Below are 27,237 nucleotides of genomic sequence, written 5' to 3' on the forward strand. Positions count from 1 at the left end.
TCATTGCATAAACAGGAACGGTTCCATGTTCTTTCTTTCTTTTCTTTTTTTAAAAGATGAACTGCTTAGGCTAAGAAGAAACAGCCATCTCATCAAGCTTATCACAAGAAAGCAGCACACAGTAGCGATCGAGACAGGCAATACATTAAATGATTTAACTCTCTAGGCTGTTATTCAATTTATTAACCCACATGGGAAATCGTGGTGAGCAAGTAAACGGTACAGTACAGAGTGTGTGCCCTGCCCGCTTTTCCATCCCTTTCAGCCTACAGTAAGCGCTTACACACAGACACAGACACTCTGAGAAGTATATCTATCACCTGTAGCAGATAAAATATGAGTACAGTAAGCCCACAACTTACATGCATTTAACTTGTGTGCATTCAGCTTTACAGGCTTGGCAAATATATATACATATAATTAAAAAGGCAGGTGGAAAGGGGGCAGGCATCTGGGGAAAAAAGACTTTGGCAATCCCACCCACCATTGCACCCAAAGTGTTTTGACTATATGCGACTTTGGCTTTAGGCATGATTCCGGGAACACAACCCCATGCAGGTTTGTGAGGTTTCTCTAATTCTCCCACTATGATTGGTTTGGTGCTTTGCTTTCTTTTTACCCCCTCCCCTGTCTAAACACTGGAACTATTATTCAAAAAAGTGCTGCCATTGCAGAAAACAAAAGCCATTACTTTCGTACGTGGTGGTCATGTCTCTCAGCATAAAAATATTGGAAAATGATTACAAAATGAATTATCTTAAATATAACAGTATGAACATGGCGCTGGATCCATTATTTCTGTTGCTAAACTTCACATATTGAATTAACCCCCTGTATGATTGTGGCAGAAATAATGATATATAGTCAAACTTGGAGATCCCAGAAGCTACCCTTGTGCAGTGAGTGAGTTAATAAGCTCTGGTAATTAGCTCTAATGCCAAGTTAACATATTATTTACGAGATGGGGAAACGGTATGAGGAGAATACATTTGTAGAATTATGGTCTCACTTTATAATATATTGACAGAGAAATATGCTCTAAACAAACAAACTGTGTTTCTAACACCAAGAATCATATTAGCTGTTTACAAATAGATGTACTACCATAAGACAATCCAATGAGAAGTCCAAAATATGACAAAGCTATGAAAAAGCTTTATTAAATACCAGTATAATTTACAATTTATCCACTTATTTTCTTCTGTATAGTAATGATGTATGTTCATATGACAAAAGTACCATAATTCTTACTGGTTTGTTTGTTTTCTAATGTAATCAATGCATTCAGACATCTTATGAAATTCTTGACAATTTTTAAAAAAATAAGATTAAAAGAGAGAGAGAGAGAGAGAGAGAGAGAGAGAGAGAGAGAGAGAGAGAGAGAGAGAGAGAGAGACCACTGAAATCTGTTCCTATAAAGTGGGGAAAGCTGCCTTCTGACTAAGACAAGGGCCACAAAATCAAGAACCCAAAATCCTGCTCTGCCAGAATGGGAAAGGGAGATCACAAATGCAGGTTTATCAGCACTGTACAAATTAAATTTCATTCTAAACTATTAGAGCAGATTCCTTCACATACAGATATAGTCACACAAAATCTTTGGAAGACGTCTATATGTGTGCTTACATCGGATTTGAAATGTGGGAAATTCCACACTGAACATGCCCCTTAAATGATGCAAATCAGTCTTCCCTTTTTTCCCTGCTATCGCACTGACATATTGCCTACATTTCTGAAAGCACCCTGTTTAACACACATATCTACTGCGAACATGTAAACCTTTAAACATGTAAACCACATCAAAGTCACCCAGAAGAAAAAGAAAATGACCTTTTTTTTCATTACAGGCCAGTCCTAATACACACACACACATACATGCCTAAAAGGTTCCTGGGAGGCACCCTTAGCAAAGGTCATATGCCAGTCATGCACATGGAATTCAAGTTCTCTCCCAATCCCAGGCTGTATTTTTCCTCTCCTTGGTCTTATGCAAGCTCAAAACTTGGCTCTATAAACAAATCACGTTGCTACATGGCATAACTGTTCCTAAGGATGCCAAGTTCTTCTCAGGTAAGGGAGAGAAGAGAACAGAACAGGTCTTTATAACTGTATTACCTGTACAAGCACAGTGTTTCCAGCTTTCATAGGATATGAAACCAAAGGACAAGCACCAAGGAAACCTTAAACTATCCCTTATTCTAGAGTATCATAAACATGACCAGTCCTAACATACCATGTTCTAATGCACTCCAGATTCAGAGAATTCTGCAAAACAGAAGAAGCAGGCTGGTTTCCAACCCCCCCCCCCAAACCTAGCAAGTGTACTTTGATGGCCTCACTTCCAGCTGTCTGTGGCAGACAACTATCACCTGCTTCAGAGAAAAGTGTGAAGATGTAACAATACTGGACAAGATTTGACCAGCTCTCTCATCAAACAATAAGGTTATGGAGTGAAGGCATTGTTTTCATAGATGGCCCAGTATAAGCTTTGCTCTTAGCGGCTTTTGCAGAAACACTTTTGGAGTTTCTTCAGCAGCAGCAGCACAGTGCTGTACCGTATTGTGTGCAGGGAACCACTGCTTGTGTGCAAGGAACTAACCCCAACAGCAGCATTTGAACAAGATCTCTCTCCCACAAAGCACTAGCTCTTTCTTAGCATCTTTCCTCCCAAAGCATGTTCAAATGACGAGGTAAGTAAGGGGTAAATCAAGGGGTACTCCACTCAGGTCTTTGTTGTTACATAAGGTGCAGTAGCCTCCTAACTGGCAGGGCTTAGTCCCTGGCATCTCAGGTAGCTTGGTGCTGCAAAAAGACCTCCACCTGAACCAGCAGGCTTAGAAACCCATTGTCAGTTAGAAAACACAATACTGGGTCAGGTGGATTAATGACAGCTTCATATATTGTTTTTCATGTAAACATTTTCCAAGAACTACTTCAGGATGTTACCGGACATCCCAGGAACACACAATGCCAGGCCAGGCGTGCCACCTTGCCCCCACGATAGTGAGTGCCTGGGGGTGTGCTGACATCATTGCGGTGTGCAGACATCACTTGCACATGTTGCCGGGGGGTGGGCTTGCCGACGCCACACACACATGCTACGGGGCATGCCGACGTGACACCAAGTGGAATCTTGGGGGGGGGGCGGCCTCCCTCCTTTTTAAAAATTGTAGGTACCCGGGCACCCAGGGCCCCACATAGTTGGCACCTATGAGATCCACTATGCTGCTGTTGTTGTTGTTTAGTCGTGTCCGACTCTTCGTGACCCCATTATGCTACTATTTCCAATAGTAGTCTGGAATCAAGCATAGTAAACCAGATTATTCTACAAGGGGTAAAATTATGCCTTGATTATTGAGTCGTCTTTAAGCGTCCAAGAGTGGCTGGGGCAACCCAGTCAGATGGGTGGGGCATAAATAATAAATAGAATCATAGAATCTTAGCTCCCCTGCAATGCAGGAATCTCAGCCAAAGCATCCATGACAGATTAAAATAAAATCTTATTTTTATTCTAATATTAAAATTAAATTAAAACACACAAACCACCACCACTTAGCAATATTTGAAATGCAAGCTTAAAGAAAAGCAGTTCCAAGACACTGGTGTCTGCAGAGAGTTCTAAGCAACTATTTCAAGTGAGAGGTTAGAAACTGCACTTATTAAAGCCCTGGAATTATTAGTTTAGAATCTAGTTTATGGCCATTGATGTATCACTATACCAGATGTAATTTCATTTGTATCAAGGCATGCAAGGAGCAATTAGTGTTACAGTAAGAGGAAGTATTCCATGAAGATCTGCCTGGTAATCATGACATTTACCCAATTACATTAGGAAAATGAAGGGTATTTTCTTTTATGAAGCCACCCCCAACCTTTATAAGAAGTTTTCTTTCTACATTCAAATTTAGCAGAGGCAGAAGGAAATAAGACTCCACCTCACTGCCAATGGGCACATTTTATTTGCAGTTGGTTGGTGGCTACAGTCCCTCCCTGCTGTGGTCCAAATTAGAACACTGGGCAGCTTGTGTGGCTTCTCTTTGGCACAGGGTAAAACCAAACCCAGCTGCAGGAAAAGTTATTCCAATCACCACATTCATGTGATGAATGAAAGGGCCACTATTGCCACCTTTTAGAGAAGATAAATCTTGCCTGTCTCTGGCTCTACTTGGATATTCCCACATCATCAACACTGTAGTCCAGTGTAAATACTGGAGTGCCACTGGGAACAAGATCTGCTGGTTCAGGGCAAAGGCCTACCCAGTCCAACATTCTGGTCTGGCCAACCAGATGCCTATGGGAAGCCTGCAAGCAGAACCTGAGCACAAAAGCACTTTCCTCAGCATTCAGAGGCAGCACATAGCCATCAACGGCCTCGGTCCTGTATACCTGAAGGAGTGTTTCCACCCCCATCATTTAGTCCAGACACTGAGATCCAGCGCCGAGGGGCTTCTGGCGGTTCCCTCACTGTGAGAAGCAAAGCTACAGGGAACCAGGCAGAGGGCCTTCTCAGTCGTGGCGCCCGCCCTGTGGAACGCCCTCCCATCGGAGGCCAAGGAGATAAACAACTACCTGACATTTAGAAAACATTTAGGGAAGTTTAGGGAAGTTTTTAATCTGTGATATTTTAATGTATTTTGGTATTTGCTGGAAGCCGCCCAGAGTGGTGGGGGAAACCCAGCCAGATAGGCGGGGTATAAATAGTAAATCATCATCATCATCATCATCACAAGAACAAAATTAAAACTTGACTAGTAAATGGCAATGTAGGAAGTCCATAGGTAGAGCATGGCCAAAGGGACAGCCTTCACCAGACACTGAGTTGCATCCGACTGTGCCTGCATCCAGACAACACTTCATTCCATTTTCATTATGTTTCTTTACCTGAAAATTTCCACATAATATATGGTCTTTCACAAGATGTAAAAGCAAAATCCAGTGGATGTTTGGTGCTCATTTCTGCTCATTTCTGTGCTATTTGCTTCCGGGGGGGGGGGAATCTGATTGAAACACCGTTAACCCAGAAAATCCCAATAATTTTCCACTGCAATTTCACATGACCAAATTTCGAGTGGTATCTTGGCATACAGTTCTTTTCCACCAATTAAAATTTAGCATGACATGGCAGTATATTGATAAAAAAGCTGCAGTTCCGTAACACAACAGGTGATCGCTAGCATTGTAATCAGGGAAACTAATGCAATAATCCCCACATATGAATGTGCCCTAAACCTCTGTTAGACAATGATAAAGATTTTTGTCTGACAGACCAATCCAGAGTTGCCCCACTTTTGCCATCCACCCCATCATGGGTCGATATGTAACCACAATGTTACATATCAACCCATAGTAACCACAATTCAACATGAGGAATTCATTCAACATGAGGGATCACAAGTCGTGTGCTTTTTTATTCATGAGAACACATTCAGATTTGAAAACAAGTGTTGGAGACCCTTGTTTTTACATTATGAATGATGTGTGCTGAAATAAAACTAAGTGCAATCAGTTATCTCCCAGTTCGTGACACAGGGCCCTCCCATAGGCAAAAAGGCTATGGCTGCTTGGGTTTCAGCTGAACAAAGTATTTCTTTCCTGCAGTATTAGCAGTGACACAAAAGTCCTCACAAGCCTTTTCAGACTATTCTTATCTAAGAACGTGATGTGTGTATCTTACAACTTGTCCAAGAAGTAGATTTTCCATTTATCTGATCCTTCGTGTCTTGCCCATTATGCAATTACCTACATACCAGGAAAGCTGACAACAGAGAGGTTCTTTAAAAGGGAGGAACATGGAAATACACACACACACACACACACACAGCTGAAAAGGATTTGTGAACAAACCAATGGCCACAGCTGGGAGGAAGAAAAAAACACACACACAACATTCAGCGTACAATGAGATTTACTGCTCAGTCTACTAAGACTTCATCTCTACATGTGCTAAGCAGATTTCTGGCTGGAGAAACAGTGAGTGGTATCCACTCCCCCCCACCAGCCCCTGCCTTGGCTGTGACACAGATGGCTGTCATTTTCCGGCTGACTTGGGTTATGACTGACCTACTATGCACCTCCCAAGCTCACAAACTGCAGGTCCTGGAAGTCCATGACTCAGGAGAAAAGAGCTGCCCAAGTTCAGGAGGTTTATGCTAAGCAGCACAAAACTGAGTTATTACAGAAGTGAAGGTTGGGTGAAGGGTGAAGAAGGAGGAGGAGGAGGAGTTTGGATTTGATATCCCGCTTTATCACTACCCGAAGGAGTCTCAAAGCGGCTAACATTCAACATTCTCCTTTCCCTTCCTCCCCCACAACAAACACTCTGTGAGGTGAGTGGGGCTGAGAGACTTCAAAGAAGTGTGACTAGCCCAAGGTCACCCAGCAGCTGCATGTGGATGAGCAGAGACGCGAACCCGGTTAACCAGATTACGAGTCTACCGCTCTTAACCACTACACCACACTGGGTGGGGGGAAGAGAGGGGGGGGGAAGTGGGAGGAAGAGATCCCATGACACTTTGCACTCTGCTCCGTGATTCTGCAGCTCGTGCTGCTATCAGAAGTTATCAAGAAGAGGAAGATCTTGCCCTTTCCAAGTCCAATGTGCAAACTGCAGACATTTGTTCCAGCATTACACATGATTTGTGCCCTGACATGACCCATCTTCAAGGGCTAGATTTCTCCTGCAGCTCAGTCTAAAGATCCAAACTACACACAACAGTGGAGAATTTCAACACTGACCTGCCTAATCATGGAGACAGGTGAAGTCTAGATGGAGTGGGGGTGATGTCACACACTTAAAAATGATTTGTGGTGGTATTTTTGGTTGCCTGCTTCTTTGGGGGTGCATTGCCTGCTTTTCATTGTCTGTGGAGGGTTTTCTTGGGGGGTGTAGATATTGTTGCCTGCTGCTTGATGCGAGTCAGTGGGGATAGCATCACCGGTTCTTTCTTATGTCAAATGGTTATTTTGTGGTGCCCATGACCTTTTCTAAAATTTCCAGGTGTGTCCTCAGCCCAAGAAGGTTGGGGACTCCTGCTCTATGACACAATCCTTCATGACACAGTTCTGTTTTGTTTTTGGCCAAAGCTGAGCAAGCACCCTAAAAACACGCCTTCTGTACCAGCTGTTCCACCACTATCCACCAAGCCACCTCTATCTTTTAAGAAGTATCTTCTCAAAAGTCTTCAATCAAAGTCTGTCCTGGATCATTTCATTCCAGTCTCCCCTCACCTGCCCCTATGCTGTCTTACAGATATTAAAGTCTTTGTGTGTACAGCTATATGCACAAAGGTGGTCTTGTTACAGAAGGTTGCACAGCACACTTGGAGCAGAGGAACATGCGACATCAAGGTTCATGGTTTCTCTGTGGGGCCCCACTCCTTGCTCCCATGTTGGGTGACATGGGATCAAAGAACATCAGAGTAGGGTTAATATGTTAGCAACACCCACTTATAGGAAGAGGCCATGGGGAAAATGTGAGCCAGTTACCTTCTATGTAGCATTTAAGAGACACAATCATTTTGGATCCATGGGTACACTTGCAAGCTGGAGAAACACACAGGCACAACACACACAGCACAACAAAGTACACACAGTAGCCTACTGTATTGCCTACAATAGAATGATTCTTCCAAACCTAATTTCAGGGACCAAGGGAATCTTCTGTGGCTGCATGTCTGTAGTACCTCGGTTTACGATCACTGCAGTTTGCGATCGATCAGTTTGCGAACGCTGCGGACCTGGAAGTGCTTACATCTGGGTTCCGCGGCACACGCATGCACAGAAGCGATCTGTACGGCACACGCATGCGCAGAAGAGGCGCTCCGTTTACGGACTGCTCGGGGAGCGACCGGCTCCCCGGAACCAATTGTGTCCCTAAAGCAAGGTACCCCTCTATGTTCTCCTAGGGCTCATCCACACTTCCTCTTGCCCTGCTCCTTTCCCCCTTGGGCAAACCACTCTTTTCCATTCAGTCGGGGCAAATGGCAATTCGGGTTTTCTTTGGATTGATGTTTTCTCCAATTTAGCACTAACGAACAGGTTTTCCATGGGAAAGAGCTTGGACCGCATGGTTTCTAGGCATGGGACAAGCAAAAGTGTGGAAAGGTCCCAGCTGCTGGAATACAACTCAGGCCTACATGGGTAACTTACAAATTGTCAAACAAAGGAAGTAAAACATCACATAAATGGAAAATAGACCTATTACATTTATATCCTCCTTTACCTCCATGCTCCCCCCTCAAAAATTATTTTTCCAACCTCCTAATATGATAGATCAGACTGAGAGAAGGTTAATTAGTCCTGTATCATGTCTGAGTGGGGATCTGAACCCCAGTTTCCCAGATCCTAGTCTGCCACTCTTAAGTGCAACACCATGCTGGTTAATGATCAGTTTAGGAAAAGGGGGTTGGGGTCAATGGAATGAGAGAGGGTTTTTTCATAAGAAAAAGAAAAGAGCCAAATAAAACCACGGTGTATGGAAACCCCCCCCCCCAAAAAAAATCTGGCTTGGCATTCCTGCTACACTTTTTCTTTTTTTGTATTTTTCTGCAGCAATCTCAGAGGATTTCTTAGTTTTGTTTTACTTCTTGTTTCTAGGATACAGAATCTCAGCAGCGATGTCAACAAAACACACACACAACACAAGTGCTTGCATGAGGCAGAACAAGGGTGCGGGGAGAGAAGAATTAGAGAACTGCAAGCAAGCTAAAATTGTTGTTTTTAAAAAGAGAAGCAACTTAGGAACATAACAAGAGCCCTGCTGGATCATCCTCCAACTCAGGGGGAGCCAGCATGCTGGCCTCAAGATGGCCTTGGTCTCCAACTCCCAGCAGTCCCAGCCACCAGGGCCAATGGTCAGGGATGATGGAAGCTGTATTCCAACATACAGAGAGCACCAACTGCACTCTTTAATAAAATAGGCAAGCCAAGACAGTTCCTACTTTTCCAAGTTTCACTCAGGCTGGTACTAACCTTTCACCAGTATCAATTTTTGGTAGCACACTAGATCAGACAGGCTTGCTTGCACATTTGTTCTAGAATTCTGAAGACATTGGCATTTGGAAGTAAAATTTTGTATATGGCAATATATGTGTACTGAATTGCTGCACTAAAAATTAGCAAATGCAGCTTCAGTGATACTAGGAAGAATATTTTGAAGTTCAAAATATTTTTGGCAGCGTATAGCTAGGAGGTACCATAAATAAGGTCTTTTATAGAGGGGGGAGGATTAAGATTCACAACAAGTTTTAAAGGCCTGTTCTTGGATACATCTTTTTAACAGTTGTGTTTTTAAAGGGGGATTGCTCTTAAAACCTACTGGTCTCAGCATTCCTGAGATCCCACTGGCATTTCCTATGCACAGGAAGGTGGAGCCAGAAGGGTGTGGGCATCACATTGGCACCAGAGAAGGAGGGACCAGGATCGTAATAATCTGGGCTATTAAGATCCCAGAGACAGCAGGTGCCAGAGGTGCTGAAAGGATTTACAGGCTCCGAAACATATGTGAGTAAATGAGTTCAGCCTTTGGCATCCTCCAGAGTCCACAGAAGAACTGACACAATATCCCAGGGACAGGGAACTGTCTAAAAGGCATTTGTCACTTGTGTATAATTAAGATACATACATGCCATACTGCTGTGCCTTATTATTAATGCAAACCAAACCACAAGAATGCAAATAGCTTAAGTACAGGGAGCTAACAGAAGTAATGGGAAGCCAATCACTTCTCTAATTTTTCAGAACAGGCACATAAAAGAGGAGAGGAAAAGAGAAGAGGAAACTGTGTGTTGGGCCCAGAAGAATTAAGCCTGCATGCAGATGGAGAAAAGACTAAATGCTTTGGGGGGGGGGGCTGAGAGAAAAGCGCTTCTAGGACTGCAAAAAATTCCCCAGAGGCTCTGAACCAAACACTTGCACAGCAAAATCTGGAAACAAAAAGGTGTGGTGCATGGTGGGTCAGCTTCTGGCACCAGGACTCGTGATGCCATCTCCTCACCCTCGGATTGTAGTCCTTTACCTGGAGACTCTGAAGTAGGGCTCAATAAGAGGCCACTCACTAAGGCTGCCATATGTCCAGATTTTCACAGACATATCCAGAACACTGCAGTCGGCTGTGATAAAGTGACCTCTGTGCCTCCTCTGTCCACTGTCCTGCTGATGGGCAAATTCAACGATCATGATCTCCCTCCTTAAGGATTCTCTTTTTAAAAAAATATGGGCTTGAACAGGACAATCCTTCAAATAGAGGACTATCTTTTGTAAGTAAGGCACTTGAACAGCCTATGGCTAAAGTTTGAGTCAAATAGGCAGGAGGGCCAGATCCCAAAGAAGATCAGAGGTGACAAATATTAGGGTGGCGGGGATTGCAGTTTCCCCAGCAGATGCTGTTACTGAAACGAGAAACCTCAATATAGCCCACCTGACATTTAACAATTGTGTAAAACAAATATAGCTTGCAAATCTAGTTTTATTGGGAATTGCGATTTTATTCTGTAGAAGCTAGTACAGTACAGTATTCAAGTGTAATGTAGCTCGCAGACATTTAAAGAAAAAGAGAAAACAGAACTAAATCTAACAGCATAATAGCATTACAGTATTTTGGTGATAAAGGTAAAGGTAAAGGGGCCCCTGACCATCAGGTCCAGTCGTGTCCGACTCTGGGGTTGCGGCGCTCATCTCGCTCTATAGGCCGAGGGAGCCAGCATTTGTCCGCAGACAGCTTCCGGGTCATGTGGCCAGCATGACAAAGCTGCTTCTGGCGAACCAGAGCAGCGCACGGAAACACCGTTTACCTTCCCGCCTGAGCGGTCCCTATTTATCTACTTGCACTTTGATGTGCTTTCGAACTGCTAGGTGGGCAGGAGCTGGGACCGAACAACAGGAGCTCACCCCGTTGCAGGGGTTCAAACCTCTGACCTTCTGATCAGCAAGCCCTAGACTCTGTGGTTTAACCCACAGCGCCACCTGGGTCCCATTTTGGTGATACTTTCATGAGATTTGAGACTTTTGAAGGATCGCTCCATGTTAACAGTTAAATAAAAATTGGTGCTTTCAAACACAGTAAAAAATAAAGCACTGTTACATAATTTAGCCCTCTGGCTAGAGCAGCAAGCAAGTTGAATCTGGAGACTGCCCTGTGATTTAAATTAATGTTGAGTCAACTAGCAGGGTATCTGGAGACGAACAGATCAGAACTGAAGCATATGCTAAGAGCTATATGGCAGGCACCCATGCAGGGCCAAGGACACTATACTCTGGCTCAGGACAGCAAAATGCACATCAAGAAGAATGAGTGTTCTGCTTCCCATTGCCAAAGGTTTTTTTATTTTTTTATTTTAAAGGAAGCCTCAGAATGAACACTCAAGAGAAGCCAGTGACAGAAGCCAATGACGTTTCCCCCCTTTTTCTTTCCCCCATACTGCCAAGAAGGTATAAATCCCTGAGAACAAGATAATAAAACAAACTGACCTTGCAACCCAATTAGGTCTGCAAACTGTTTCTCTTGTGTGTTTCGAGCCAATACAACTGCAGAGGATAAACTGAACACAAAGCGTTGTCTTGACAGTGGCAAACTTTATCAGCATCACAAAGCAGCTAGGCATAGCATGGAAGCAGGAGGCTGTTCAGGCAAGGCACAGAAGGGCTAGGCTTCAGACAGGAATCCTATGCAATGGGCCATTGGAAGAAAGATACCACCTTGATTCCATTAAGCAGGATCATTTAACCACTTAACTTCCCCAAACAATTTCAAACAGAGTCAAAATAATGATTTGGCACTACTGATTAGGCTCAGACTTAGCATGTGTTCTTCCTGATGATGGAAATCACCAGCAAACTAGTTGTTGTTTAATAGATGTGCAACTTCACAGGAAATGCCTCAGAGAAACTTCACAGGAAATTCCTCTTACCAGTTTCACACTTCTGAAAAAGCCAAAAGCTGCAGCAGAATTTTGCAGTTTCCCCACACTTTGTTAAAATGCCATTAGCTTGAATTTTTAAGACAATACAAAGGAGAGACATGCACCTGCAACACGTGCTTCCTTATCAAATGGAAAACAAAGAATTCCTGCCATTCTACTGCAACCCAAAACATTACTGTGTAGGGGGGAGGAAGCTGCATACATGCCCACTGAGAGAGAATGAAAAAGAAACATTGACTTGAAGCAAAACTGTCCCACAACTCAAAGCAGTAAAGCAACCGCCTCTCCAGCATTTGAAACTTCCATATTTCAAAAATATACTTTGAGCAGATACCCAATTAGTAAGGCTAAAAATCATCACACTTTAATAACAGCAAATGCATAATATTCTAAGTGAAATCAGTTTCTGGGAATGAAAAGAGTGCTGTTACGCTCAGGTGCTACTTGCAGGCTTCCCATAGGAATCTGGTTGGCCATTGTGAGAAGCACAAAATGCTGGACTAGATGGGCCTTTGGCCTGACCCAGCAGTGTTCTTTCTATGCCCTCAACAACACATAGTCAAAAGCCATTCATACATAACTGAGAAAACAGCAAGGCATTCTGGGTGACTGCAATAATGATGGCAGGGAATATTCTACCTTATTGCTATGGACAATCCACCTAAATAAAAAAAACCCCACATTTGCAGCAGAAGCAAGACATGCCAGAGCCATCATCTCTCCAAAAGGCAAGAACAATGGATATCATACATTGCTTCAAAAGCAAGCATAATTTTTTTTATTCCTGCACACTTCCTTTGGGGCGGGGAGATGGAAGATTCCAGTACGCTTGGCCTTGTCTCATTTGGCTTTTGCTACAGGGCTCTATTTCATCTCCTCCATGCTCCATGTTGCTTTTATCTTGTGATCTTAACAGCATTCCTCTAGCTTCCCTCAAACATCCTACATGAGGACACCTCCAGTTCCACCTCAAATTTAACATTTTCAGCATTTAGATGGCAACTCTCGTGTAAAGGGTTTACAGAACTTTAAAAGAGCAGCAGAGAAATGCCATGGGTAGATGTTTTGGCTTCGACCAGGAAGATCTTGGTGGCTTTTAATTTTTATGCACTTGTAGACAACAGTAGTACTCATCCCAAGCCCTTTTCTTACACCCATACCTCAGATTCCACAGCCGCATCCTAGGAGCAAATTTATTTTCTGGGGGCCCAGCATGTGAGCAAATTGTACAGTAGCTCGTTTAAATGTATGCAAATTAAATATCGCTAAGCACTGGCTGTAAGCTTAAAAACCACACAGGATGACAAAAGCTTCTCTCAACGGCAGTCACATGGCAAGCCTAGCTATGACAAAAATGATTGCTGTGCTACCCGCATTAATAGGCATATTGTTGCCAAACCGGCAGCTTTCTAAGATTGGCCTCGATTTCTTCTCTTCCCACTCCAAACTAATTATAGGCACCCAGATGCATTAGCAAAACTAAATGCCAAAACAAACTAAATATCCATCAAGCTCTAGAATCACTGTTCGGCACCTTGGTCAGCTTTTCCAGCTCCTGTTCCCTTATGATATGATAAAAATGCTGTATTCAGGCATTCTTGAAGATCCCAGAGATCTGCCTCCAACATGGACTTACGTACTTCTCCCCTCTTAAACTCCCGACTCATGGAGCAAAAAGCATCAGGTGCCTCAAGGGGCAGAGGGAGTTTCCCACCTGTCCTCATTTGTGTCTGACTGTCTAAAACATCACTGCCGAGGATGACAAGGTTCAAGAGCCCCAGAGACAGTTGTTTGGTTCCATGGTTATTCTCCAGCATGCTTGCAGGACCAGGCGTCAAGACTTCCCATACCCCAACCCAAATAATAAGCGATCAATGAGACTGGGTTTGGGTCAAAACAGGCCCCAACTTTATTGAATACAGATGAAAGAGGTTTGGGCATGGGGCAATCTAAATACTTCCAGCCTGACCGCAGAAGTGATGCGTGGTCAATCCAGACAGGGGTTCCTAAGACTTACATCAAATGCATTTGGCCCTGGCCCCACCTGGGCATGCGGACATGACCACTCCCCCCAGATCCCTTTAACGGGATACCCCAGCATTTGGAGGGGCAGACAGAGCCTACAACCTCCCCTCCATCCAAAACAAAGGATTGCCCCAATGAGGTACGCAAAACCACCGAGTCAGTGCCAATTAGCCCAATGAGCAAATTCCTACCCAGCCCCTTAAAGGATGGCAACCCCCACAGTCACAGCAAAGTCACAGACTATCAGCTTAAACTGAGGGTGGCTGGGTGGGGAAACCCAGTGCAGGAACAAACAAATGCTGGCTGCTTAAATGGGCAAGGGGCGGATCCGAGGGAAGCCCACCATCGGCTCCATCAGCTCCACCCCCAGCACAGCCCAAGCCCCGGCCTGCATCCTCATTTGCCAAAACAGAGAGCATGCCAGGATACGGTCCCTGATAGGAAGAGCACAGCCAGTTTGAATTCCCTCGTCGGGGCCCCAGTGAAGCCTCCTCCGTCATGCAATGCTGCCACACAAAAAGGGGTGAGCGGGCTTGTTGTCCTTAGGAGCTTGGAAGAGAAAAGGCAGGTGGGAAGAGCCTTGCCTCTGCTTCAAAGGCCTGTGGGACCCAGGGCTATTCCAGTTCCCTCTCATGTACATAAATCTTAACAGAAGATTCACTCAGAAAGGGCAAACAAAAGCAGCATTGCACAGTCACCATTGGAAGCTTTTGCCACTGCATCCAACCCTTAATGAGAACAAGCCAACCCAAGCTACATACTAGTGCTTATCTCTAGATTATTATTGAGATAATAAGAATCGTTTGGACCCACTTAAATAAAAGCTGGAAAGAATGGTGGAAAATAAAAAGAGTGACCAGGTTCTCTCTCTCTGCATGAACAAAGGAACCACTGCCCGTGAAACTTCACACATCACAAAATTACCTAGCAGTTTTATGGAGCATCTTCTGATTGAACAGGAGGCCAGAATCCATCTAATTCTCACATTTTCATCATGTCCATGTTCAGCATAATACCAAATCCAATTATTATTATATTTAAAAAATTAACACTTAGCTAAGAGCTAGAGGAGGAACTCTAGAGAATAATTTAATTAGTTATGATAGGTAAAGAGTCTTTCTTGCAGCAATTTAAACCAACCCTGCTGATGTTCCTCATAATTGGAGGAAGTTTTATGAGGGTCTTATAAAATGCATCACCCTGCTACATGACAGATTTGGCATAAGCTGTACCTTTAGGCTGACAACATGCGTTCATTGTGTAACACCCTCAATGACTCACCCAGCTGGATAAGCAACGAGACCACTCTTTGGATCACAGGCCAATCCTCTGCCTCCAGAGACGGTGATTCCCAGCACTTTCTCCAAGGTCACCTAGTCAAAAAGAAAAAAAAGAAAATGAGATTCATGCAGATTGAATTCAACTTGCATGTAACCACAAGCTTCAATTTGTATGCATGTGTGTGAATATATATTGTTTCAGTGGAGACTGGAAGATGCACATAATCAGCAAGGATGCCACCAAGTGTCAAGAGCTGTTCTCTTGATGCAGATGACAGACGTATTTAGTAGGTTCTGTGTAGAAGAAAACAAGAAGGAGGAAGAGGAGGAGGAGGAGGAGGAGCTGGTCCATAGCCAGTGTTTTGAGAAGGAGATTTATAAAACTATCACAGTAATTGGAACCAACATTAAAGCATGGGAAATACTGGGAGGGAGGTTAGAGAAAAAGGAAAACTACCAAGTTTTCTACCAAGGTTATAGGGCTCATACTTCCTTTGCCTAAAGCCTCTGAATCCAATATTCCCAGCCAGGTAAGAGTTATTTCTAAACATATATATTACCACCAGCAGATTTTAAAAAATCACTTCATTGCAATCACACAATTTCAATTAGAGACTGGATACAATGGCTTAACCAAGCCCAGCCAATTAGCTTCATAGATGAAGAGCAAATATCTGAACCTGAGCACTGGTGGAGGAAGGCGGGTGCGGGGGATGTGGTGCGCACCAGGTGTCAGCTGTGAGGTTGGGTGACATCACCACGCCACCCCTGCCCCACGCTCGCTGCATAGGGAATGTCCTTGGACGCTCTCCGCGCGGGCGGCTAGCAGCACACACCGCCGTGCAGGCGGCTAGCCCCACCCCTGCGCTGCTCTGGGTGCCGGGGCAGGTAGCTCCGCCCCTTTACCAGAGACTTGTACACCCAGACCTAATAACCTGCCCATTGCATCACACACATTCATGCACTGACAATCCGGGTCTTGAATCCTGTCTGCCAAACAGAGGCCAAGTAGCCAAATACATGAGGGAGCAATTCATGTAGGGAGGGCCGGTGCTAGGGTTTTTTGCGCCCTAGGCGAGATCACCTTCTGGCGCCCCCCCCCAAATAAAAAAAGAAAAAAAGAAAAATAGAAAAAATAAAAATAGAAAATAGAAAAAATAAAAATAGAAAAAATAAAAAATAAAAACAGCTGAGAGGCGCAGCAAGGTGGCCCCAGGCTCCCGCTCCCCACACGCCTCCGGAGCTTCGCGCGGGGAGCGCGAGCCTGGGACCGCCTCCACTGCGCCTGTCAGCTGTTGAGCGGCTTCAGGCCACTCTCCGGAGGCACGCATGCGCCTCGGGATAGCGGCCTGAAGCCGCTCAACAGTGACAGGCACAGTGGAGGCAGCCCCAAGCAGCACCGGGGGTCGGCCGGCGGCGGGCAGCACCCCCTCCATTTTGGCGCCCTAGGCAGCTGCGTAGTTCGCCTTAATGGACGCGCCGGCCCTGCATGTAGGCTTGGATCAGAAGAACCGTGAATGGCAGAAAATGTATTGATAAATGCTAGCAAAAGGATTCCTTTAGAGCTGCACCACAATGTTGTCAATCATCCTTTCTCCTGTTCTTTAGCAAAGTGGTGTTTGGCTTTTATTTATGGTGCACATACATTATGAGGACACTAGGAGAAGGGGACGACAGAGGACGAGATGGTTGGACAGTGTTCTCAAAGCTATCAACATGAGTTTGAACAAACTGCGGGAGGCAGTTGAAGACAGGAGTGCCTGATGTGCTCTGGTCCAAGTGTCAGACACGACTAAACGACTAAACAACAACAACAACAAAAATCTTTTGTCACGTTTCCAAAAAGCCTGTAGGGATGGGTGGCACAGTTATTAATCTTTGCGGTTATTAAAAGCTGTCCTCTAGGGACTCCATCCTTCCAATAGAAGGAAAGTCTCCCACACATAGCCTTGCTAACCAGCTTCAAGAAACACCTAAAGATGCCCGTGGGAGCCGATTGCCCAGGTTTTCCCAAGAAGATACCTGGTTACAACAGCATTTCTTTTCGCAAGATCATTTCCCATTCCAATAGAATTTCCTAAGTCCTTCCTTCATATGTTAATAGCGTGGATAGCCTGGATTCAAACTAGTGGCCTAAAGGGAAAAGGGTTTCAAAACCTGCTGCCAATCTTTTCCTCCTCTCCACCCCTGTGTCATACGGTTCACATTCTCTTGTGCCGGATGCCTTGCAGCAGGAAAGGAAAAGCCAAGAAGAAGATAAAGATCCCGCCCTGTTGCAAAAATGAGCATATCTTTTGAAACGAGATTTTCAGAAAATTAAAGACAAGCATTGTTCTTTCTGTCAGTATGTATTCCTGGAGGATGTATTCATACAGCCATGCAAGCAAGAGCTAAGAGGTAACTGTGGATCCTCTTGTGGTTAGGTACGAATAAAGGGATAGTTCTACAAATGGAAGGGTGTAGAAATTAGAGTCCTCCAACATTACATAAGTACCCAGGGTGCACAGGACAATTCTATACCTTCTTGCTGCTTTCAGAAACCAACCCTGCTGCAACATACCATCTTGCCAGGTTCTGCACAACAGCGCTCAAAATTCATGGGTGATGACCTGTGCCACAAACTAGATTTAATGAGCACTCATATCAGAGTGCTCTGTAGATTGATAGCTATAGTCTTATGATCTGCCACTCCCATCTAAGAAGAAGAGTTTGGATTTGATATCCTGCTTTATCACTACCCCGAAGGAGTCTCAAAGCGGCTAACAATCTCCTTTCCCTTCCTCCCCCACAACAAACACTCTGTGAGGTGAGTGGGGCTGAGAGACTTCAAAGAAGTGTGACTAGCCCAAGGTCACCCAGCAGCTGCATGTGGAGGAGCGGGGACACGAACCCGGTTCACCAGATTAGGAGACTACCACTCTTAACCACTACACCACACTGGCTCTCTAATACTCCTAACCCTTAGTTTAGATTTTCCTAGCTTCCTTTTTATAGACTTTTAATTCTTTTTAGTTTTTCAAATCGTTTTTCAGATTTTAAATGACCCCTTACACTGGTCTATGGCCGTAATAAAGATTTGGATCAATATTGAAATCTGTGCATTTTAACTTCTTCATTAAAGTTCTTCATTAAACTTCTTCTTGATTAAACAACCACAGGTGAATAGTGAGGTGGCCAAGTTTCCTAATGATACTAAATTGTTCAGAGTTATTAAAACAAAAAGAGATTGTGAAGAGCTCCCAAAGGACTTCTGCAAACTATATGAATGGGCAGGAAAATGGCAAATGCAATTTTAATGTAGGCAAGTGTAAAGAAAGTAATGCATCCTGGAACGACCAAAAAAAAATCTTAATTTCACATATATGCTCATGGGGTCTGAACTTACACTAACTGAGCAGGACTGAGATCATGGGAGTTGTAGACCAGCCTGAGGAAGATGTTGTCACATGTGAAAAAGGTTAATTCCATGCTAGCAATCATTAGGAAAGGAACTGAAAATAAACTGCCAGTGTCAGAATGTCATTATATAAATGTATGGCACCACTGCATTAGGAATGCTGTGTATAGCTCTGGTCACCTAACCTCAACAAATATATTGTCAAATTGGAAAAGGTTGAGAAATCACCTGAAGAGTTCCTTATTCTGTATAATGCTACAGAGACAGCTCACTTGAAACAAAGGGCCTTCTTCTCCCTGAGAAATCTGAAGCTAGTAACGCAGCTGGCCTCCCCCATCCTAGGTAAAGGCAGAAAATCACAAACTCTCGCAGGCACCCTGCACCATCAAATTACTTCATGCAACGAGATACATGGGCATATGAAAAGATGTTAGATGAACCAGGCTGTTCTCACATGGGGGAACCAGCTGCCATTCATGGTATTGTTTTTGCATTTTCATTAAACTAGCCCATAGTCACTCCCTTCCCTTCACCACCTACTCCAGAGACAGGCAATATCCAACAGGCTTTACAACACACAAATATTCCTGGCTACCAAGATTTGTAGCTGTAACACACATGCCTCCAGGTCAAAGAATGTAATGCAATCAATAATTTCATTCCTTAACTCAATAAGAAAAGATCGTGTTCTCTGTAATCAACAGATATGCCTCTCAAATGCACCAAATAAGTTATGCATACATCAGTAACATATGGGCAAATTACTTTTTGCATGTGGAACTCATGAAGTGCTTAGCCATCCTGGAAGGGAATGTGATTACTTCATTTTCAATGCTTCATTTTAACAAGGTCTGTGAGAAATTAGGAGACATCTTTCTATCAGTCAGGCATTTCTGTCATTTCACTCAAAATGACATCTCACTCAACTAGCTCTGGACCCTCAAAACCCCGCAAAATCTATTTGACCAGAGCACTGGGATAGAAAAAAATGAACATGTACTCCCACAGGCTACTCTGTCATATTCCCTTCCAATCTTTGATGAGCTGTGCACAGACTTACACAAACTAGTAGTTTGGTCAATTAACAGCCCTGACTGCATAGTCTGAAATACCTGTGCAATTGCCATGCACTGCAGGATGGGTGAAAAGTGAGCAGAGAAGAAGCACAAGCACTTTGCAGTTTATAGGAATCAGCCATGCTGCAGACACAGTACAAGCAGTCCCTCAAATACACACTAGACCAGGGCGGCCCAACTTTTCATAGAAAAGGACACACACTGCCTTGTTGCACGGTTGCAGGGCAGCACAAGACCAAAATGTGAAGCCCCACCCCCAAAAGCCCTCATGCTGCCTTCCAAAAGCCAGCTAAGTAGGGTCCTAGAGCCCTCTTACCTTCTTCCCAAAGCTGGTTCAGAGCAAGTCCGAACTAGACTTTGGGGAGGAAGCCAGAGGACTCAAAGACCTTGTCAGAGCCCACACACCTCTTTCCCAAAGTGCAGACTTTGCTTATCCAGCTTTGAGAAGGCAGCGTGAGGGCTGGGGTATGTGTGTCAAATGCTGCAGAGGGCTGTCAAAAAAAGGCCTTGAGGGGCACATGTCCTGCTCTAGACACAAGACCTGTCAGGCTGCCCTGCCCTACAGTTTCAATTACAAGCTGCTACAGATGAAGTGGACAGAAAAAGGTGTGCCCTTGCTCACCCTTCCTCCATTGCAAGTGGTAACAGTTAGATCTGTGGAAGAATAGCAGCACACACAACGTTCCACAGAGTGCGATTTACTGTCAGAATGCACATCCTAATACAGCTGTACAACAAAAAGCCTGTGCTGTTACATTTAGCACTGCTGGGCTTCATTTGGCACATTCACCGAAGAACGCTAATTACAGTGTGCTGTTCTGCTTAGGGGGGGCTGTCAGCATTTCCACTGTAAAGCCTTCATTTTGGGATCTTATAACACATCTGTAATGTATTCACTTGGAGCTAAAGCTGGATGCTAAAAGGTCTGGCACTCAACCACGTTTCTCTGCTTGTTTAGGATGTGTGTGCATGTGTTTGTTTTATAGGGTTTGGTGTTTTCCATTTTCATCACAAAGATCTGAGAAGGAAATTAAATGTGGAGACTAAGTTATACGTTACTCAAGTTAGAGAAGAAGAAAAAAAGCAGCTCCAACTTCCATCCTGAATGCACACCCTTCTGTTTGGTATTTTCCAATTCAAAATAGCTTGGTGTTTTGTTTTGTTCTTGCAACATCGTAAGAGGATCTTTCAATTTTTCCTCTTTCCCACCTGCAGTCTCATTTGCTCTCTCAGCAGTTGGGCAGACATATTCCAACCACCCTTCTATAAGACTTGGACGAGACTATAATTAAAAGAGGAACAAAGCAAGCATATAGCAAGGCTGGAGACAGGCTGGAAAAGCCAGAAGTCTTATCAGAGGCATTGTTGCCCATGGCATGAACACATTTCTTTTGATGCTGCTATCACTTCTGATCAAGTTTTGCAGGCCTTTGAAGCACAACTAAAGACAGAGACAACACGGACAAAAATTCCCTCCGTCACCTAAGAAGGTGCCTTAAGGACAGAACATTTGCCCCTCTAGCCCAGTATCGTCTAGTCTGAAAGGAACCAGCTCTCAGGCAGAGGTCTCTCACATTGCCTACTACCCAATAACTTTTAGACTATCAGTGATTGAAATCCTCTGCAGTGGGAAACATAAATTAATACATTATTAGTCCACTGAACATAAGAAGAGTCCTGCTGGACTGGGCCAATGAAACAGGATGCTGGACTAAAAATCTAGTCCAGCATCCTATTCTCTCAGTGGCCAACCAGATGCCCATGAGAAACCTGCAAACTGGACCTGTGTGCAACAGCACTCTCTGCCCCTAAAGGTGCAAGCAACTAGTATTCAGAAGCATTACTGCTTCCGAGCATAGAGGCACAGTATAGTCATCGTGGCTAGTATTCACTGATAGCCTCCATGAATGGTCTCATCCTCCTTTTTTAAAAAAGCCATCCAAATTGGTGACCATTACTGCCTTCTGTGGAAGCACATTCCATAGTTTCACTATGCACTGTGTGAATAAGTATGTACTGTCCTTTATTTCTCCAGAATTTTCCAACATTCTGCTTCATTGGATGTCCACAAGTTCTAGCGTTATGAGAGGCAAATAAAAACTTCTCTATCCACTTTCACCATGCCATGCATACGGTAATTTTTTTAACCTCTATGATGTCTCCTCTTACTTATTTTCTCAAAACTAAAAAGGCTCAGCTACTGCAACCTTTGCCCATAGGTGAGTTGCTCCACCCCCTTGATCATTTTGGCTGCCCCTTTCTGAACCTTTGCCAACCTGACAATATCCTTTTTAAGCTGAGGTGACCAGATCTGCATACAGTATTCCAAATGCAGTCATACAACAGATTTGTATAATGTCCTTATGATATTGGCAGTTTTATTTTCAATTCCTCCCCTAATGAACCCTAGCATGGAATTTGCCTTTTTTCACAACTGATTCATCTAGGTCAGTACTGCCTACTCTGACTGGTACTTCAACAACATTCTCTTCCAACAGAAGACAGGTGGTGCTTCCTTCCCAACGCACATCTCGCTGCTCTTCAATCCCATATTAATGGCTTTTCAATCAAACTTGATTGGATAACAGCTACTTAAGATAAATCTGCTATAATTTAGAGGGTGGCAAAGTAGGAACCCCCGTGCATGTCAAGGCAAAGGGTGCCTAAGCTAGTGGGGAAAACCAGTGTTAAACATGTTAATTAGAAAGAGGGTTTTTATACTCATTTCCCAACAACACTTGTGGTAAAGAAAGAGAAGGAGAAAAAACACAATGCTGCCATCCCGCTTGTGCAGCAAGCACCTGCTTGTCCAACTGAACTTCTTCCTGGTCTTCGCTCCTCTTCAGTGCCCCCCCCATGTAGGAGGGACCCTCATGAACAGAATTTGAAGGTGGCATGGAGAGAGAAGAGGAAGTCTCATTCTGTGTGTGCTGCATTATTATTTTCCCATTTGATACTGGCTTAACGTGTTCATGGAAAATCCAATAAATTAAGGGGTGGGGAGACAAGGAAACGTTAACACTGGATTAAATTTGGGAGTGGGTTGGGGAATATGGGACATTATTTTGAAGAAGAAGATGCTTTGTAGACACTGCTCAAACACTGCATACATGAGAACATCGTTTCGACAATAAACTGCCTTGTGAAGGCATCCTCAGAAGAAAAGACTTTGGAGTAAACATATAGAGCAGGGGTCCCCAGACTTACCGGCGTTTGGGCCGGTTCCCACCGCGCCGATCGCGCGGCGGGCTGGAGGGCGGGGGAGCACACGCCCGTGCGCATGCGCACAGGCGCTTACTGGCGCGGCAGCGCGCTTCCAGGGGGGAAAGCGCCGAAAATCCGTTGTGCGCATGCGTATGGGCCTCCCCGACCCGGAAGTTCACCAGCACAAAGGATTTTCGGCGCTTTTTTCCCGACCCGGAAGAGCGCTGCCGCGCTGCGCGCCGTAAGAGCGGGCGGTGGCGGCGGGGGTCTCCGCGGGCCGGGTTGGCAGGCCAATTGGGCCGCATCCGGCCCCCGGGCCGTAGTCTGGGGACCCCTGATATAGAGGATTACAATGCAAATAAGCAAATTTCCTCAACCGAGGCCTGTAGACAACCCTTCTCCAGATAATAATATCTGAAAATTCTATGTTTCTCAAGCAACCCTCAAGAAGATGAGATTTAGCAGCCAGTGTGTCTAAGAAGTGATCCAGGTTTTTGATTTTTTACATTATTTCATGCATGGAACCCAATCATCCATGGACTAAACCAATATCTCAGACCAGGTTCAAAGCATTTCAAGTGCAAGTCCTTAGCTATTATGCTTTGCATCACAATGGGTTTTTCTTTCTCCCCCCACCCCCTGCCTTTGGTTCCTTTCCTTTTAGATTTCAAGGTGCAGCTCTCCCACATCAAAAGTCCACACAACCAACCCACTGCAGTAGAGTGTGCTGTGAAGTTGCTGGAGGATATCAATCATTTATGTTGTATAAAGCCAATAGCGCCTTATGTATTATGAATCTCTTGCACACACGAAAAGCAGGGGTGGCAGTGAAAGGGGGGGAGGGTGTAATACAAAATGCTGACAGCTTCTATTCCAATCACTCTGCCAGCTGACACTGTAATGTGTGCGTGGGTGTGCCTGCCAATTTATCACCAATTTGAGGCAGCTAAAACATTGCAAAAGTTTGCCTGAAGAATGGAGAGCTGAGAAGGACACATTTGAGAGAAAATGTGTTCCTTGGCCCGCCTTTTTCCACTGTGCCCTCACAATGTTTAATCTCGACTCTCACCACTCCAGTCTCACAGAGTACGGCTATTCTCCTCCTCTCATTCCCATTATACCACATTTCTGATCAATTAGCCAAGGGATGAGGGAGCCCATGGTCCTTGTGGCATTGCTGGGCCTCCCACTCCCATCAGCCCATGCAGGCATGGCCAATGGGTCAGAGATAATGGGCAACATCCAGCAACGTCAAGGGAACAGGCTCTTCCTCCAATTGCACAAGTTCTGTGTGCTGAATCTGTATACCTGGGGTATAAAAGCCTACAGAGAAACATAAGCAGACATGGGAGTAGCTGCCCCCCTAGATCAAGTAAAACAATAGAAATACTTAACTTACTGACCAATCACATCAGTTCTAATCCAACAAAAGTCCTGGCTACGCCCATGAAAGCAGAGGTAGCAAAGCCTTGAGGGAAAGCATAGCACTGATGCTGAAGAACAAAAAGGCAAATGGGTGAGAGCACCTGAAGCCTCCCCACACTCACAACTTATCCCCCTGTAGCATCCTCCTCCCCTGCCCCGTTGACCTACAAAGCACTTCTCCTCAAAAAGGTTCACCTCTGGGTATCAGAGACCAGCTAGGAGCAAAGTGACATCAGGAAAAAGGCCTCATTACCTATCAACCCACCCAGTTTCCTCATCCCCTGGTTAGCTTATACATCGTTGTCTACATGTTATCTGACCCAAACATTCCCTGCCCACTCATGGTGCCAATGACAACTTCTGCTTGATGGTGGAACATCACATTCATGGAAGGGGCTTTTCACTTTGGACAGCAGCACAGAAGAGAAGGATTAGATCTGGCCAACACCCTGTGGTCCACCCTCTGCAGCCACTATTTTAAGAGGAAGGCACAGGTGTGTGAAATATAGCCGCACCCTCCATATATAATCTGCTTTGGGCTTGTGAGTGAAGCAAAGCAAAGGTGGCATGTAGCCAACAGGATCAGATTCTTCCCAACCAGGTGCCCTCCACATGTTTTGGACTGAAGCAGCCAGTGGTCAGGAAGAATGCTGGAGGGTACTTGTTTGGGGAAGGCTGTTCTCGATTATCAGACTAGCAAATAAGCCTGACCTACAAAAGCCTGACCTAAGGAAAGTGATTAAGATAGAGAGGGTTTCATATAACCCTCTATAGAAAAGCCCCAGAAGCCACACCTCTCCCCATACTGTCCATATATTTAGTCCACATATTCAAGACCCACTGTAGGGCTTGAATCCACACTCTAGATGCAGTAACAAAAATACACCCAGGTCTTCAAATTAAAAATATCCAGAGCAAACAGAAACAGCTTGGGCTGTGTGCCCTGGACTTCCAGATGTTGCTGAACTACAACTCCCATGATCCTTTTCCATTGGCTATGGGAGATCTAATCCCACAACATCTAGAGCAGGGTTTCCCAACCTTGGGTCTCCAGCTGTTTTTCGACTACAACTCCCATCAACCCTAGCTAACAGGACCAGTGGTCAGGGATGATGGGAGTTGTAGTCCAAAAACAGCTGGAGACCCAAGGTTGGGAAACACTGATCTAGAGGACCAAAGTCCTGCTCTACACATATGTTTCTATGTCAAAAGTACCTGGCCTTCCTGCCGATTCACCAAATTTCTATTTATCTACCACTATGAAAATAAAATAGGAATCTATGAACAAGAAAGGAAAATTTACATGCAGCAAAGCAGCCACAAATCAAAGCTTTGGAATAAAAATCAAGAAAAATGAAGCATCTGGTAGAGTTAGAAAAAAGTCTAAAGCACAGTTCCTATAAGTAATGTTCAGTAGTTTTAAAAGACTGTTGGACTCATTTCTGCAAGAGCAATGAAGAGGCTATGATTTATGACTGTTAGTCACCCCTTGATTATGAAAGCTGCCTTTCCCTCTGCTGATTATTTCTGTTTCATACCGGAATATCAGTGCTCATAACCAGAAATGGACACAGTCAAAGAACATCTAAATAGAAAATGGGACAAGATCCACCAGAACTGTGCTAGGTTATTGCAGCTTTCCTATGGAACGGAATTTCACCTGCCAAGCAGATTGTCCAGTTGGCTGCTTTGTTACATTAATAAATAAACACTGTCTTCAGTTTGTTTATTTAGATAAATTTATAGCTGCTCTTTAGTAAAATCTTCCAGAGGGAGATACAGCATAAAAATATATAATACGGTACTTAATACAACAAAACATACTGAAAACTCAACCCACGACGACAGCAACTCAAATTTACATCACAGCATTGCGAATTGAAGTGTTGTGTGGTTAGGGGGGGAAACAGCTGTAGTATCAAACTGCCTCATTTCACAAAAACAAATATGATTAATAGTGTGATTCTACAGTAATTCCTTAAGTAGAAGCTCTTCACTGAAAAGACTATATAAAAGAGTGGGTAAGAGGGACTTTTGAAAGCTATTTCCCTTTAACTATGGCTATTTTCAGCTGGTGTTTCCAGTTCATTGGAACTCAGCATCACTACATTAAAGACAGTTATCTCTGGCAGCTGTATGACCAACACTATCAGAGCCCATGCTTTGTGCACATAAGTGTGGTACTGTCTGTTGAGCGTAGGGGGCTTATACCATAGTTTATTGGCCCATAGATGGTCTTCATGGGTTTAAATATTACAGACCTGCTGGTCTATGCACCCTTTCTTCCAACCTGGAATTATTTATCCACAGAGAAAAAATATCTTGCCTGAAGTGGCCTTTAAAGAAAGCATTTGACACAGTACATTGACTGAAGAAGGGTGTGGTGGTGAATACATCAGCTTCCCGAGGGTTTGCAATGCTGCTATTATTATTATTATTATTATTATTATTATTATTATTATTATTATTATTTTAAAGAATCTGAGAAAGGTAGATGAATGGGCTGAATCAGCAAATATGGATCTCAAAAGGTGCTGCGGCTCACCTTGTTAACTCAACCAATCCTGCATTTTTAACACTGATCCTTTTAGATCTCTTTCAATGCACTTCCTTTAATCACTCTCGCACAAGCCCTGCATCAATCTCCCTCTCAGCTGCAAGCAATTTCCTCCCGTCTTTCCTCCCTGTTGAATAAAGCTTCTTATAAAGGAGGGGACATTATCGCCAAGTGCCCTTCCAACATCTGAGACTTAAGCCCCTCCCCACATCTGTTGTGCAGCATAAATGCTGACCGTGCTACATGTACAGCTGGTTGGAGGGGGTGGGGGCGAGGAGAGAATGCACAATCCTCGAAGATACCAAATCCCTTTTAAAACAGAAAAAAACGGGAGCCAAAGACTAGTGGCACATCA

The 27,237-nt window shown here is 44.2% G+C and overlaps 1 protein-coding gene across 7 annotated transcripts in view; it reads right to left on the reverse strand.

Moving 5' to 3' along the window:
* The window catches only part of MAPKBP1 (mitogen-activated protein kinase binding protein 1), a 120,736-nt gene that overhangs the window by 62,628 nt on the left and 30,871 nt on the right, over positions 1 to 27,237 (reverse strand). For 6 of the 7 annotated variants that reach the window (XM_088670344.1, XM_035111960.3, XM_088670353.1 and 3 more), the window contains exon 3: positions 15,225 to 15,316. In XM_088670344.1, the coding sequence (XP_088526470.1) occupies positions 15,225 to 15,316 (92 nt within the window). Of the gene's footprint in view, positions 1 to 11,466; positions 15,203 to 15,224; positions 15,317 to 27,237 lie in introns of those variants that run through there. The other variant, XM_088670358.1, reaches the window with a different exon arrangement.

The sequence above is a fragment of the Zootoca vivipara genome, chromosome 1 (genome assembly GCF_965207765.1).
Source record: "Zootoca vivipara chromosome 1, rZooViv2.hap1.1, whole genome shotgun sequence".
NCBI classification, from domain to species: Eukaryota; Metazoa; Chordata; class Lepidosauria; order Squamata; family Lacertidae; genus Zootoca; species Zootoca vivipara.